This window comes from Triplophysa rosa, linkage group LG4 (assembly GCF_024868665.1).
Source record: "Triplophysa rosa linkage group LG4, Trosa_1v2, whole genome shotgun sequence".
Lineage (NCBI taxonomy): Eukaryota > Metazoa > Chordata > Actinopteri > Cypriniformes > Nemacheilidae > Triplophysa > Triplophysa rosa.
Genome location: NC_079893.1, coordinates 27,448,583 through 27,463,025, shown reverse-complemented (window position 1 = coordinate 27,463,025; position 14,443 = coordinate 27,448,583). Strand labels below are relative to the sequence as shown.

At 36.7% G+C, this 14,443-nt stretch overlaps 2 protein-coding genes across 2 annotated transcripts; both read right to left on the bottom strand.

The window, feature by feature from the left end:
* Window positions 1-3,004: 3,004 nt before the first annotated feature.
* cxcl18b (chemokine (C-X-C motif) ligand 18b) lies at window positions 3,005-5,165 on the bottom strand. Its single transcript, XM_057332259.1, has 5 exons — window positions 5,127-5,165; window positions 4,553-4,820; window positions 4,294-4,420; window positions 3,710-3,808; window positions 3,005-3,552 (listed from the first exon to the last, which is right to left on the bottom strand). The coding sequence occupies exons 1-5, from the start codon at window positions 5,148-5,150 to the stop codon at window positions 3,501-3,503; spliced, it is 570 nt and encodes a 189-aa protein (XP_057188242.1). The 5' UTR covers window positions 5,151-5,165; the 3' UTR covers window positions 3,005-3,500.
* A 3,898-nt stretch (window positions 5,166-9,063) lies between these two features.
* On the bottom strand, window positions 9,064-11,079 carry si:ch73-6k14.2 (uncharacterized). Its single transcript, XM_057332835.1, has 2 exons — window positions 11,024-11,079; window positions 9,064-9,479 (listed from the first exon to the last, which is right to left on the bottom strand). Exon 2 carries the CDS (start codon window positions 9,470-9,472, stop codon window positions 9,083-9,085), a length of 390 nt encoding a protein of 129 aa, XP_057188818.1. The 5' UTR covers window positions 9,473-9,479; window positions 11,024-11,079; the 3' UTR covers window positions 9,064-9,082.
* Between the last annotated feature and the right edge of the window lie 3,364 nt (window positions 11,080-14,443).

The following is a 14,443-nucleotide window of genomic DNA, read 5'->3' as shown; positions in this document are numbered from 1 at the left end:
AAAAGAACCCATGTAACACCCCTCCTGATTTCACTTCACTGGCTGCCAGTTGCCAGTAAATTAAAATCGCTGACACTGGCCTTTAGAACGATAACGGCAAATTTGCCCCTTTACCTTAACTCAGTGCTCCAGGTCTACATCCCCTACCGTCATCTTCGGTCTGAAAATGAGCGACGCCTGGTTGTTCCATCACAGCGAGGCACCAAATCGCTTGCAAAAACCTTTACTCTTTCGGTTCCCCTGTGGTGGAATGAACTGCCAGCCTCCACCCGAACTGCAGCATCCTTCACAACTTTCAAAAAACAGCTCAGCACATACCTGTTCCGCATTTATTTGACTAACCAATAACTGTCTATGTCTTGTGTCTAACAAAAACATTCTTGTTGTTCATTCTCTCCCATACTCCAGCTTTAATCCTCCTAGTAGCATGGCCTAGTAAACTAACGGCACTGTTTAGCGTGTTGACAAAATGTTTATATGCTCTCCTACTTGTAAGTCGCTTTGGATAAAAGCGTCTGCTAAATGAATAAATGTAAATGTAAAACACAAACTTTTATTCTGGATGCGATTAATCGTTTAACAGCCCTAATCCTGGTAAGTAGAGAAATGTTGTGCGTAGCCATGAGAGCAGAAATACAAACTGTAGTTAATAACCAACTTTGAAGTTTTATTTTGTTTTTTTTAGTTTTACCAGCTATGGTGGTGGGTGGTATGGGGATTTGCCTGTCAAATTGCTATAAAATAAAAAAAAATACAAGTGATATAATGGATTATATTATGGTCTGTTCCTCACACCGTGACATTTGCCAAAGCAATCTAATGGCAATTCGTAATTTACGAAGTGACAAATTCGTACAAAATCATTCAATTTCATTCATGTACGATCTGCTTTTGTGACAGTTAGGTTTAGGGGCGGGGCTTCATTTTTGCTTTTATAATCATACATTTTTATATGATTCGCTTTGTAACAAATGAAACACAATAGCCACTTTGTAAAATTCTCATGAGTTGAGACTGCATTAGCTTGTATTGTTTTGGTGGTGTTCAGGTTAAAAACCGGCCTGGCATGAAGGTTGAAGATTAAACCATAGGGCTGGTCCAGTCATTTAAGCATAGGACATAGTTGGCACTTACCCAGAATGCTCTAGGTCGATTGTCCCTGCACTGTACTGTAAATCATTCGAGATTAAAGCATCTGGCACATTACAAACTCCCGTGACTTTTAATATAGCACCATTGAATTTCAGGAATCTGGTTAGTCTTCGTAAAAATGTGAAAGCTGTCCCCAGTGGCATGTTCAGGAGTGCTATTACTTTTTGCAAAGCGATTTTGTGTCGTACCGCCATTGTAGGAATTACAGATTACCCCATTGAAGAATTGAATCGAGTCAGTTAGAGGAATGCCTGCTCCTTTGCAGCAATTTCTGTACATTTTGAAAAGGCTACAAGGAGATCCTTCACTACACAGACAGAAAGGAAACCTAAAAAAGATGTGTATAAGTGTATAAACTCGAGTACGTCAGTAAACTTTGAGATTGTACTGAAGAGACAGTAGTTTAAAAATAAATCTCATTGTTGAAGTTTCATGCTGAGTGCCGAGTTCATGCAGGATAGCCTTGATATTTTGTGACACGCTTTACTGCGGAAATAATTTCTCCACATGCTTCCGGGTGAATCTCAGGAAACCTGTCGAAAAGATGTCCGATTCATATTTCACCTCAAAATCTAAAGGGATTTCTTTTCTTTTTTAATTCAAAGCCTGTTTTGGGATTATTTGCAACGTGAGATCATTGTCATGATCATATTGTGGCACCCATTTCTCATTACTGTAATGCCAAAAAACTCCTGTAATTCAGACATAATACATTTATTTAAAAAATACATTTTTGCATTCATGCAACCTTTGATAATAAAGAAAAAGTCACTCTGTTTAGAATAGCAATGGTCCTAAAATAAGCTCCATATTCCTTGTATAAAATATGACCTTTTTTATTTCTTTTACTTTGGGGAAAAACATGATCTCAACATTTGTCAGATTCACCCATAAATGCTTTAGAAAGGGAAAACGACAGCATAATTTGATTCTTGTTGTCTGAACAATAAACATCTTGAATTTGAAAAATCTCTTCTTGAGCCTTAAGTGACTTTAGGCCCAAAACTTGATGTTGCAGTGTCTCTCGGGAGAGGGAGAAAGTTATAAAAAAGACAAAGCGTCTGTCGGACTGACAGTGCGGAAATTTATTGAGGATCCATTCCTCTCTCCACTTCTTCTTAGTTAAACCCAGAGAAAAGCTTTGATTTCCCCTGAGAGAGGAGAGTATGGAACACACAAGCTCTCTTAAAACGCATGCCCTTTGGTCAACTCTATGTCCTTTATATGTGGTCCATGCTACAGTATATATTCTGCTTTTTGTGACCATATAACAGTCTATGAAATAAATTATAATGTGGCGTAACCGGGTGGAAAAACAACAAGATATTTAGAAAATGCAGCTGTTTCGTTAGGTGTATATTTTGCGCTTGCGAATAGATGTTTGATACAGTATTTGGTGAAAAACACGCATTTTAATAGCCCATTCCCCGTTAGACATATTTCAGCTCTAACAGGGTGAAAAATTAAAGGCTAAATTAGCCATTAATATGTAATATTGAGATTAACTTTTATTCATTTTCTACTTTTACTTTAAATGATTGCCCAGAAAATTTGCCTAAAAGGATTTATAAGTGGGAAGAGCGGTAGATGATATAGGCAATTTTTCAAAGACTTTATTTTCTGTGTATTGGGCCTACAGATAACCAGTAGGTGGTGCCAATGTCAAGTCAATTTTAGAAAGTTTAGAAAGTACAAATATCGTGTTTTAGTACAAATATTTGTGGCAGTATCACCAGAACATTATCTATATTTTATCATCTACTTTTTTGTTATACTAATTAAATAGTTCCTTGTATAAACATACACATATTCTTAAATCAGAAGGAACACATAAAGAACTTGGACAGAGTTATTTTAGAAGATTACATTTATTACAAAATGAAAACAGTATAAAACATACAAAAAATGTTAGGTCATTTAAAATCTACTTCATGTCGGAATATGGTAATACATTTTTCTATAAAAAAAACATGACAAAATCACACAAATAATTCCTTAAAGTGATAATTCTACACACTCACGGGGACAATTCTAAAATAAGTTAAGTACTTGAATAGAATTTAAATAAGGTCATTTAAATATGTTCTCTAGAATCTTAACACATTCAGCAGTTCTTCATTTACACAGTGAATCTTAAAGGCTTTCATAAAAAACATCTGTGTCTGGCAGTTCCTGGCAGTGTTCCTGGTGTCTCTAGCTTTCCCGTGATTTCCCATCATCTGCATGAGGCAAACAGTTTAACCCCAGCATTCTGATTGGACTGCAGCGGGTCATGTGACAAGAATGAATTCCAGGCACATGTTTTCTGGAGTTTCCAAATCTCCCCCTCTGTCCTGTCCATCATGGCTTTAGAAACACTCAGAGATCTTAACGGCACTCCTGGTGCTGTTTGTGTTCTTCCTGCAAGGTGCCAAAAAAGCACACGGAATTTAAAACGTGTGACAAATTTCACATTCCTAATACAAATCTCCAAACATTTAAGCCACATAATTGTGTTTACCAACATCAAACTCTTGAATACACTATCATGTTAAGAAGAATATTGACATTTCCGTACCGGTTCCAGCAAATCTGCAGGGCTTTGGCTTGTTTGGTGTCTGGACTCAGACAGCGCTGTTGTTTTTCAGTCACGGTATTCTCTGGTTTCAGTGATAATCTGTAAACATTGAAAAATGCATTAATTTAACTTCTCACAATCAAACTGACCCTTAAAATATGATATAAGCATAAATATAGAGAACATGAATGAGGAAAAGTATAAATCATTTTTGCTTTAATTGATTTCATCAGACCCACTCGAGTGGCTCAAGTTAACTTCCGCTTTGTTTCGCTCATGCTAGTGGCTAATAATATAACTACTTATATTAATATTTTATTGTATGATAATTGTATTAAATAAACAATTTGTTAAATGGGTCGTGTAACTTTGTCGCATGGTCTTCTACTGGTAACCCTCAATAATACTTTTAACTTGCTAATATGATTTACTATGTTATGTTATTTCTTTTGCTTGTTATCAGAAATAATCTACAGGGACTCTATTCTTTGCAGATGTGTACCGGAAGTTAAGCTTGGGCCACAAAAGCATGCATGCGCAAGAACGTTTGTTTATGTTGTTGCTTTAAAACAGTCTATACTTACATGATCTCTGTATTGTTGCATCGTGCTCTTTGTGGAAAAATGAAGAACTCCTCGATGTCTGCTTTTGGCACACGTGTCTTCAAAGTATTCAAACACCAGCACCTGTCAGGTACTGTTTGAGCAAACACTGAAGACAGAGGAAAAGAGAGCGATAAATAAACAGTACATGAAACAGTGAAAATAGTCATATTATTTAAAGAAAACAGCTGACAATAACAGCTCAAAAACACAGTAAAACTCTTATTTATTGATGACTTACCTCCACTTAGCTGAATGCAAACTACAGCGAGCTGCAGAAGAAAGAGAGCTTTGAGTAAATATGCCATAGTAGTTAGATTCCAATTGAAGTTATAGATTAGAACTGCAAAGTTCAGGTCGAATTGTCTCCGGTAGTGAAAGTGGTTTGTGTGGGGCTTAAAGTGAAAGTTGTGAGGAAAGACTCCCTCCTTTATAGTTGAGGAGAGGAGTTCCCGACCCGCCCTCGGCATTTCCCAGCAGCGGAATTTCCCAAATCCTGTCTGGCAGCGCTGGAGGTGACAGTCCGAAAAAGCAATTCCAAAGAAATGCAGGAAAAAAAGCAGACTCATTCTTTAGTTATATGTATTACATGTGAAATTAGACAAAAATAATTCATTCTTAATAACCAGAATGATTCACTGTCCAGTAAAATATTTTGTCAAACCGAAAAAGATATATACTTAATTGGCTCGTTTTAATTATGTAAAAAAATGGTATATTTCGAACTATCCTAAATATACAATTTACAGTTGGCAGTATTCGAGCTTTGCATGTTTTTACATGCAGCTGAAATACAATCCCTGCAGAGAAAGTACCTGTATTTTGATTGCATGTATCATGCCAGGTCACATCATAACAGAAGCTGTTGATTCAAGATCCAAGCAGATGTTTAGGGGGTTCTGTGTCAGAACATGAGCGTGCTGTTGCAACTATGACATCTATCTGACATGTCGAGGCAGGTACCTGATAATCATGCTGTCTGACAAACTGTCCAGAAGAAACAATTACAATTTTGAGGTCTTTGAGCTTGTCCTGTGTTTTATTGGGTGTATATGATATATTGGAGTTCACAAAAGGTTCAGACTTTATGGTTGTAGAGAATCTTAGACATCCACAAAATCTTTCAATTGCACAAAAATTTCTAGCAGGAAAAGGTTACACTAGACGGTCTCATCAGACGCCGCGCCTGGCCCGAAGTTAACTTCCTGTCTGTTTGGTTATCGGTCTGGGGTGCCAAGAAAATGGAAGCGTTGTGTTTTAAAAGTGCGCATAAGCTTGGTTCAACGTGCTCTAGGACCCTGGGGAATCCCTGGGCTGAGTTACGTAGTAGGAAACTTATGAGTTAAATATCGTGAAATAAAAGATTAGAGAGCATAAATACGATCACAAAAATAGTTTTCAGATGCAGTGTACATTATTTACAGCAACAATATGACATTTAATTGAACTAAACGGATTAATTAGAAGACGGTATTACTCCACCACCTATGTGACGTCATCAACTATGTTGTTGAACCAACGTGGTTAAAACAACAGAAGTGCGACAAAGTTACTATGTTTTCGGGAAACAGTCGTGAGTAGCTAGTTAGTTTCTCAAACGATGCATCGTACTATGGTGGTTAACCAGCAAGTTATGTCGTTGTTCGGGAAACTCACCCCTGGCTAGTGGCTAGTAATATAACAATTTATTTTGTATTTAATTTATATTAGTATTCATTTCTATTAATATATTACTGTATTAATTGTGTTCAATTAAATGAAAACTAATCTTAATTCTTTGCGGGGGTCTACCGGATGTTAAGGTTAGGCCACATAACGTTTGTTTATGTTGCTGCAGCTGAAACCGTTTATAAAACGTAAAAAGGAAATGGTGCTTTTAAGAACCTTTGACTAAAAGGTTCTATTGGGAACCAAAAATGGTTCTTCTATGGCATTGATGCAAATTTTCAAGAGTGAAGACATAACATTTACATTACAAAAAGGTACATTGATGAATTCTCTTTCTTTGACTACTTGAGGGAGTTTTGATTGGAATATTACACTTTTTACTTCGCTTTTAATCTCATAGCATTCCTGCTTAACAAAAAACTCAGAAAACTCATAGTTTCCAGTATTTTAGATAAACTGCATAACTTTCTTCTGTGAGTCAGGATGCAATGTGCTCGCTCATTCATGCTTTAATGAAGCTTGATGAGTAAGTTGTTGAGAACATTTTTGTCCCAGATAACTGTGGTGTAGACAGACAGAAATGCAGATAAAATATGGCATTTCCAATATGTTCCTGTTACATTCATTTACACAAAATAAAGAAATATTTGCTAATAAGCAAAGCAACCTATTAGGGATGTAACGATTCACTCAGCTCACGATGCGATGCGAGTCACAATTCTGATCTCACGATGCGATTTATTCACGATTTACTCACGATTTATTTTTACAAAATGAGGTGAAACAAATTAGAAATGACCAACTTCCCTTGCATTATTTCTTAAATGCTTCACATTTCTTTGTATAATAAAATAATGTTTTATTTGAAATAACAAAACTAAACTGCAATTTTATAACAAATTAATAATAGAAAAAGTCTCTTTAATATAAACAAACTAATACTGTCTGAGCTTTTCTTGGATTTTTTTGCATTTAAGAAATATCAGCATGTCCACGTTTAGATTTGCAGTGAAAATAGCGGCCCCTGCTGTTCAAAAAATGTATTGCGATTCAGTTCACACCTCTTTGAATCGTCACACATTATAACCGATTTTCAACCGGTTCACAGTGAATCGTTACATCCCTACAACCTATACACCAAAAAAACTGTTAATGTGAGCATACATGAAAATTAAAATAATAATTAGATTTTTTTTATATTCATGTTAAAAACAACATTTAATATTAAATATGTTTTAATATTTATTTTTTTACAAAACATTTCTTCTTACAAAATGGTGATTATTATCTCTAAAACCAGGGCCCGGTTGCATAAAGCACCTCAAGTTTTTCCCTTAAGTATGACACTTAAGGGGTGATTTCCCTTTACCAAAGACAATAGGAGAATAACTTAAGTAAATTTAAGGTATACTTAAGGACACATTTAAGGGGAAAATTACACTTAAGGTGCTTTATGCAACCGGGCGCAGGCTTTTTACTTTATTAAATAACAGACTTTAACGTTCTATTTGTTTCAGTAACATAATATATGTTGGTATGGGTGCTGTGGCATAGCAGTTAAAGATCTGAAGGCTTTAGGTTCACCCTACAAAATGCAATCATTTTAAAGGGGTGATATGACACGGCTGAAACGAATATTATGGTTTGTTTTAGATGTAATGCAATGTGTATACACGATTTAAGGTTCAAAAACGCTGTATTTCCACATACCGTGCATGTTTGTATCTCCTCTTTGCCCCGCCTCTCTGAAACGGCAGATTTTTAACAAAGCTCATGGCTCTGAAAAGCGAGGTGTGCTATGATTGGCCAGTTAACCAGTGCGTAGTGATTGGTGGAATACTGCAAGCATGTGATGGAAATGTAACGCCTCTTACCATATTTGGAACATTCAAATTTCCAACGCAATTGTACTGACAGGTACGCCCACCTTACTTGCGTATACATTTGGGTGGTCTTAGTCAAATCATACCATGAACTGACGTAGATTTGTGGGGGTGTGGTTACACGAGGCGTTTCAGGCAGGTCTGGGTGAGCATTCGCTTTTAGATAGAACGCATCTTTTGCTCCGACGCTTAAATTTTTGCAATTTTACGTGTCTAATACATGCATGGGCAACTTATAACACACCAAAGACACAGAAAAACATGTATTCGCGCCATATGACCCCTTTAAACCATTGTGCTCCTTGCTCCTCTCCAACAAGAGACCTGACACAACCAGAGAAATCAATCTCAATGATTCTTCAGCTGTGTGGAGTCAAACAAGTAATGTCTACAGCATTCATAAGATGAAGATACCCAGAACTTGGATGAAGATGGACTGGCACTCATTGCCCAGTAAGGAGAGATGATCTCATCCCCCCACCCCTTTCTGAGTGCCCCAAAATTCCCCTTAACTGGACCGCAGCATTCAGAAAAGAGGAAAGAAAAGCAACAGTTAATAAACACTGCACGAAAAGTAAAAGCAGCATGTTTTAAAGAGACGCTGGCTTCCTGAAAATAAAACAGTCTTGTATTCAGGTCAGTTGACTGACCTTTTTTTCATCTGTTTAGAATAAAAGAAGTTCTCAACAGAACAAACCAGCCAGCTTATTGCAAAATAACGTGCTTATTTAGCTGGTCTGTTGTACCTTTGGACTCTTTCAATGTTTACCCTATAGCTAACTTCATATACACAGCTCACGGCTTTTCACAGTGCATTGGAAGTGTGTGCTGCAAAGATTAAATTCAGCTGTGTTGTGCAAGCTTCGTAAAAATGGAAGAGTGACAAAATTCTTTTTTGGTGAATAACAGTGGGTCTGGGAACCAGGAGCGCTTAGAGGAAATCGAAACCTAACTTTGCTGTGTTTATAAGAGCACTGTTGGGGGGATTAATTATTTTCTTCTGGTGTTTATTTACATGTTGACGAACACTTTTATTGTTTCAAATCTATTCATGTAGACTGTATTTTAATATAAGCATCATTCTGATACATCTTCCAGTATTTTATTATTACTAATATTATTGTTATTAATAATAATAATCCTAATAATTATGATTATTATTATTTAGACACACACATTAAAGTATTTTAATAAGCCATGTTTATGTAAATTTCATGTCATTACATCATGCATAAATCTTCTTGACTGTTCTCTGGAAGCGAGACCCCATCATGCTGTTCTTGCGCAAACAGCCAGTCCAGAGGGTCTTGGTTTGAACATGTAGGAGAGTCTGTCAAAGTTATCAATACATGTTCTGGTCCAATCACAGCCCAGGGCTTGTAAGTAAGGACAGTACTTGCAGTGGCCAGTGACATGGTCGGGTATTTGGACATGCGTAGCGAGGACAGCCGGAAGCCCTGCATGGGCCCGCTGAGAGGGTAGGTCGGTTGGGACAGCTCTCGTATGGAGTCTATGTAGTCATCCAGAAGCTGAACCCGAGGCTTGCTCTCCTGGTGCTCTAGAATCGTAGGGAGAAGATCCACAGATGACAGGAGCCTCCTGGGCTTCATCCTGAAACTGAAAGAAAAGTTGGTCTTAGTTGGTAAAAAATTAAGTCAAACCCATGGGATAACATATGCGACATGTCTCCACATGTGATCACATGTTCTTCACGTCACTACATGTTGCACATGTCATCCCATGGGTTTTTACATGTTATCCCATGGGCTTCATGTGGGAATTCACATGGAATTCACACCAAAATGTTCCAAAAACACACATTTCACATGTGATCACATGTGTTTTTTGCACATGTTAAACACATGTTGTATACATGTGATCACATGCGAAAAACATGTAAAAAACATGTGAAATTCATGTGTCTTTTCTGTAAGGGGTATTATCAAATTAGAAAAGCGTATTGAATTTATGCTTGTACATTATAATTTTTGCACAGCCTGTATAAAAAATCCTTTATAAAGGGTAGTACTCCGGCAGTTGGGGGTGCCATGCAGAAAAACACTGTAAAATAACATTTTTGTAACATAAAATGACATGTTTCATGTCTGTTAATGTAATTTGACATTTTTATATAAATTTTATATATACTTATTACACGTCTCATTTGAATGCTTGATTCTGATTGGCCAGGCGCGACATTCCAAGGGTTGTTAATAACACCCTGTCACCCGGATGCCACAAATCATTTTGAGAGGGGCAGTTTAATATTACACAAAAATTAATTATAAATATGTCTTTTAATAACATATATGACATTATATTTACAAATGATTAAACCAATTTGCCTGTTCGTGACGTTTGAACGTCGTTTCTAAACGGCTTTTCCTCGCGGAAGGTCTGCATTCGGTAAAAATTCACGTCGGGTCCTGATCACACTGTCGGGGCTTATTTCTGCGATAACAACCAGCTGTCTGTACATTACCCCTAACTTATTTCAAAAGTATGTAAAAAAATGGTAACAAATTAAAAATCGTTCAAATAAAACTAAAATTCCGTAAAATTACAGTTTTTTTTACTGTGTAGTTTAAAACACTTCCACTGGGGCACCATTACTGCAAAAGCTTACCTGTGCTACAGAAAAGATGCTCTGTTAGAGAATTTGGCCCAACCTTGGCCCACCCAAGTGTCTTGAATGTTTTTGTTCAGATCTTCTCTCAGAGGACAAGCTTCATGAACCGCCGAGTAAAGACTTCTGATGAGGATTTTACACCATGCTTTTAAATCCCCGACTTTGTAGAGCAACTAAAAACAAGCAAAGTAATGACCTGGCTTTCCTGTGTTTGTGTGTAAGTGTATTATTTTGGTCAGCTATTGTGTTATACAACCCTCTTAATGTTACCTGGATTTTTACATAAAACTTGTATAAATAGCTTTCATATAATTTGCATTTCTGCTCAGTTCTGGTTTGCCTTTCAATGCACGCTATGGAAGGAGCATTGTGCAATACAAAGAGTTCTTACGATTGCATTTCCACACATTTATTCATCCAATAGTCGCTGAAGATGATTGCGAAACTCAGTCTTGAACATGTGCCATCTCTCTTTAATCATTCAGACGTATTCCCACACTCATTAGTTTGGATGATTGAAAGTGACTGTTACCTTTTCCGTTGTCTTTTCTCAGGGTTACAGTAATTGACACGTGTAGAACAGGTACTGATGCGTTGTGTGTTGTGCCAGTACATATCTGAGCACAGAACTGAACATGAATTTGTGTCAACTATGACATCATAGAGACATGATAGATGGGTGATCGTTCACCCAAAAATGAAAATTCTGTCATCATTTACTCATTTACTTCAAAACTTTCTTTCTTCTGCAGAACACAAAAAGAAGATATTATGAAGAAAGTTGGTAACCGAACAACACTGGCACCCATTCACTTCCATTATATGGACACAAAACCAATGCAAGTCAATGGGTGCCAGTTAACAACATCCTTCAAAATATCTTCTTTTGTGTTCTGCGGAAGAAGCAAAGTCAAACAGGTTTGAAATGACAAGAAGGTGATGATGACAGAATTGTCATTTTTGGGTGAACTATCACTTTAACACTATTGAGAGACTGTAAAGGAACAATTAATGCATGTAGTATTGGAAGCTTCTTACATCATTTCAGCATTAAGATTACAATCCAAAAACTTTTTATTGTAAGTAGACAAGTGTAAATTCTGTCAATTAGGCTACTAAAAAAATACAGCCACCATAAACAATCATATTTCTCACTGTGAACTGATAACAAGTGTGGTCAAAATGCAACTGTACTGTAACTGCAAGTTCATGCCTGACAGACTGACTAAAGCTTATTTACTGGAAACATTTGTGACCCTGGACAACAAAACCAGTCTTATGGGTCAATTTTTCAAAATTGAGATTGTTACATAATCTGAAAACTGAATAAATAAACTTTCTATAGATATATGAGTTGTTAAAATAGGACAATATCTGGCTGAGATACAACCGTTTAAAACTCAGGAATCTGAGAGCGCAAAAAAATCAAAATATTGAGAAAATTGCCTTTGAAGTTGTTAATCAGGGGCACTGTGGCAGACCATCCACTCACAAAAATAAAGTTTTTATATATTTAAGGTAGGAAATTTACAAAATATCTTCATGGAACATGATCTTTACTTAATATCCTAATGATTTTAGGCATAATAGAAAAATCGATAATTTTGACCCACACAATGTATTTTTGTCTTTTACTAAAAATGTTACCGTGCTACTTAAGACTGGTTTTGTGATCCAGGGTCACATTTCTCTGTAACTGGAAGTAGATCCGGCCAAGTTAATAACGCATGACGCTCAGTGTGATGAAGCAGCTGATGTAACTATACATCCAAAGAGACTTCCGCTGTCTTGGTTCTGGTAAAGAGAGAATAAATCATGGGATAATATTCATGGAATTCTGTGGAAGTAACAGCTGAGCGAGAATAATGGCTGCATATACAAAAGTGTCTGAATATGTCTACTTCCTATTGTGAAATAAAATGTGTCAGATGACCACTTTTCTATCCAATGAGGCCATGCTGAGACACTTAATTCATACGCATAAAGTAAAAAATAAAATAAAATAGGTAAATAAAAAAGCACAGTAGTAACATTTACATTTCTCTTCATTGTTTGAAGGTCCCAGTGGATGAAATTTAGCGGCATCTAGTGGTGAAGTTGTGAATTGCAACCAACAGCTCACCCCACCCCTCCTTTTCGAAGCACTACGGTGGCTGACACAGGACTAAGATGATGTCACGTTTTCACTTCTTTGCCGAAGGAGATAACGTATTTACGAAACGCGCTCTGTAGAGCAGTTTGTTCGTTTAGGGCTACTGTAGAAACAACATGGCGAATTCCACGCAAGGGGACCAGCGGTGTATGTAGATAGAAATAGCTCATTCTAAGCTAATAAAAACATAAAGCTTCATTATGTAAAGTCTTTTACACCTCTGAAGACATAGTTATGTATATTATATTGCATTTCTGTCAATACATCCTCCACAAAATTACACACTGGACGTTTAACCATCCTCAACATGGTGCCACTGTTGACACATTGAAATAATATTAAAATAATGTATAACACATATTCCACTTCGCTAACGTGTTCTATATAAATATTGCATTAAGCAACACACGAACACATGAGTCCACATGCTTTGATCCTCATCTGTAGGAACGGAGATAATAAATGCTTCTTGTTAGACGTAGGAGGTTACAACCAAGGGAGGAAGCCATCTGATTTCATTATCTCCACAGTCCAGAATGCAACCGCGCAGGATAACATTTCAATTCTTCGACATCAAACAGCTGTTGCTATAATTGCCTGTTTAAGTGATTCTCGCGCATATGTTTAATGCACAGAAGAATTTTGGATTATGTTTGCGACTGCTGCTATCAGTGGGTTATGGTTTATTATTATTTTAACTATAGACTGCTAAAGGGACAGTTCAGACAAAATGGAAAATTCTTTCATCATTTATTCACCCCATGTCATTTCAAACATGCATGACTTTCTTTCTTCTGCAGAACACAAAAGAATAAAGTTGAAAGAATGTTGGTAACCAAACAACATTGGCCCCCATTGACTTTCATTGTATGAACACAAAACCACTGTGGCAGATCTTCACAACATATACTTTTCATTCATCTGGAGCATTGAGCTATCTTCGATGTTTTCCACCAATGTTTTTAAAGTCTGGACTGCCAGCGTCTGTTCTGAAGCACAGTTAATGAGCAGGTCAGTTTATCTGACTACATATTATCACTCAAATTCAATATGACCTTTTGATCTGTGGAAAAACAGGACAAATTAGTTCCGTGGAGTCAATAATCCAATGCCAGCATTTTCAGTAATAGAGAATTTGTAATACAAGAGTGAGTCATAAATGTGAACAGGCATATACAATACTCGCTCACGCTCACACAGACATATGATTATGTAATTTCGTTCTAAGCCCTGCTGGCCTTTTTTAATCTGATCCAAGGGAGATAAAGTTGGAGTTCTCGATCTTTTAGTAAAACTGTTTTTTGGCCCTGTACCTCGATATAATTGTTTAACTCCTGAGTATCTGGTTCTCAAACTGATGCTGTTATAATAACAAATTACAGTTTCTCACTCATTTGATTCGAGACATATAAAAATATTTTAAAGGTTAGATTTTGAGAAGAGAACGGGTGGTCTTTCGTTTTGTGTAACGGGATTCAGTGGAATGTCTTGGACTACAAGCATGCTTGGAAAAGAGGAAGCTGATTCAACAACCAAATATCTTCTAACAGGAACACATCATTGCCTAACTGAATATGTCATGTTAAAATGTATCGAGTATCTCTTGTAAATGACACGCGGTTATGTAAAGGTTTTATTTGCAAAATATCCCGTGACTAGCATTTTAATTTTGGGAGTTCTTTGTTGGGATTATCTAAAAAAAGCGTCATTGAAGCAGTCATCTCAAGGAAGATAAGGGTCAGGTCTAATTTAAAAGCCCTAGTTACTCTAAATAAGAGGTGGGAAGTTATTCGGGGATGA

Coding starts and splice junctions, on each gene's coding strand:
- cxcl18b (XM_057332259.1), bottom strand. CDS start 5,150: ATGATACATGCAATCAAAATACAG. Junction 4,821..5,126: donor TACATGCAATCAAAATACAG/GTACTTTCTCTG, acceptor TGTCACCTCCAG/CGCTGCCAGACAGGATTTGG. Junction 3,553..3,709: donor CTGCAGATTTGCTGGAACCG/GTACGGAAATGT, acceptor GGCACCTTGCAG/GAAGAACACAAACAGCACCA.
- si:ch73-6k14.2 (XM_057332835.1), bottom strand. CDS start 9,472: ATGAAGCCCAGGAGGCTCCTGTCATCTGTGGATCTTCTCCCTACGATT.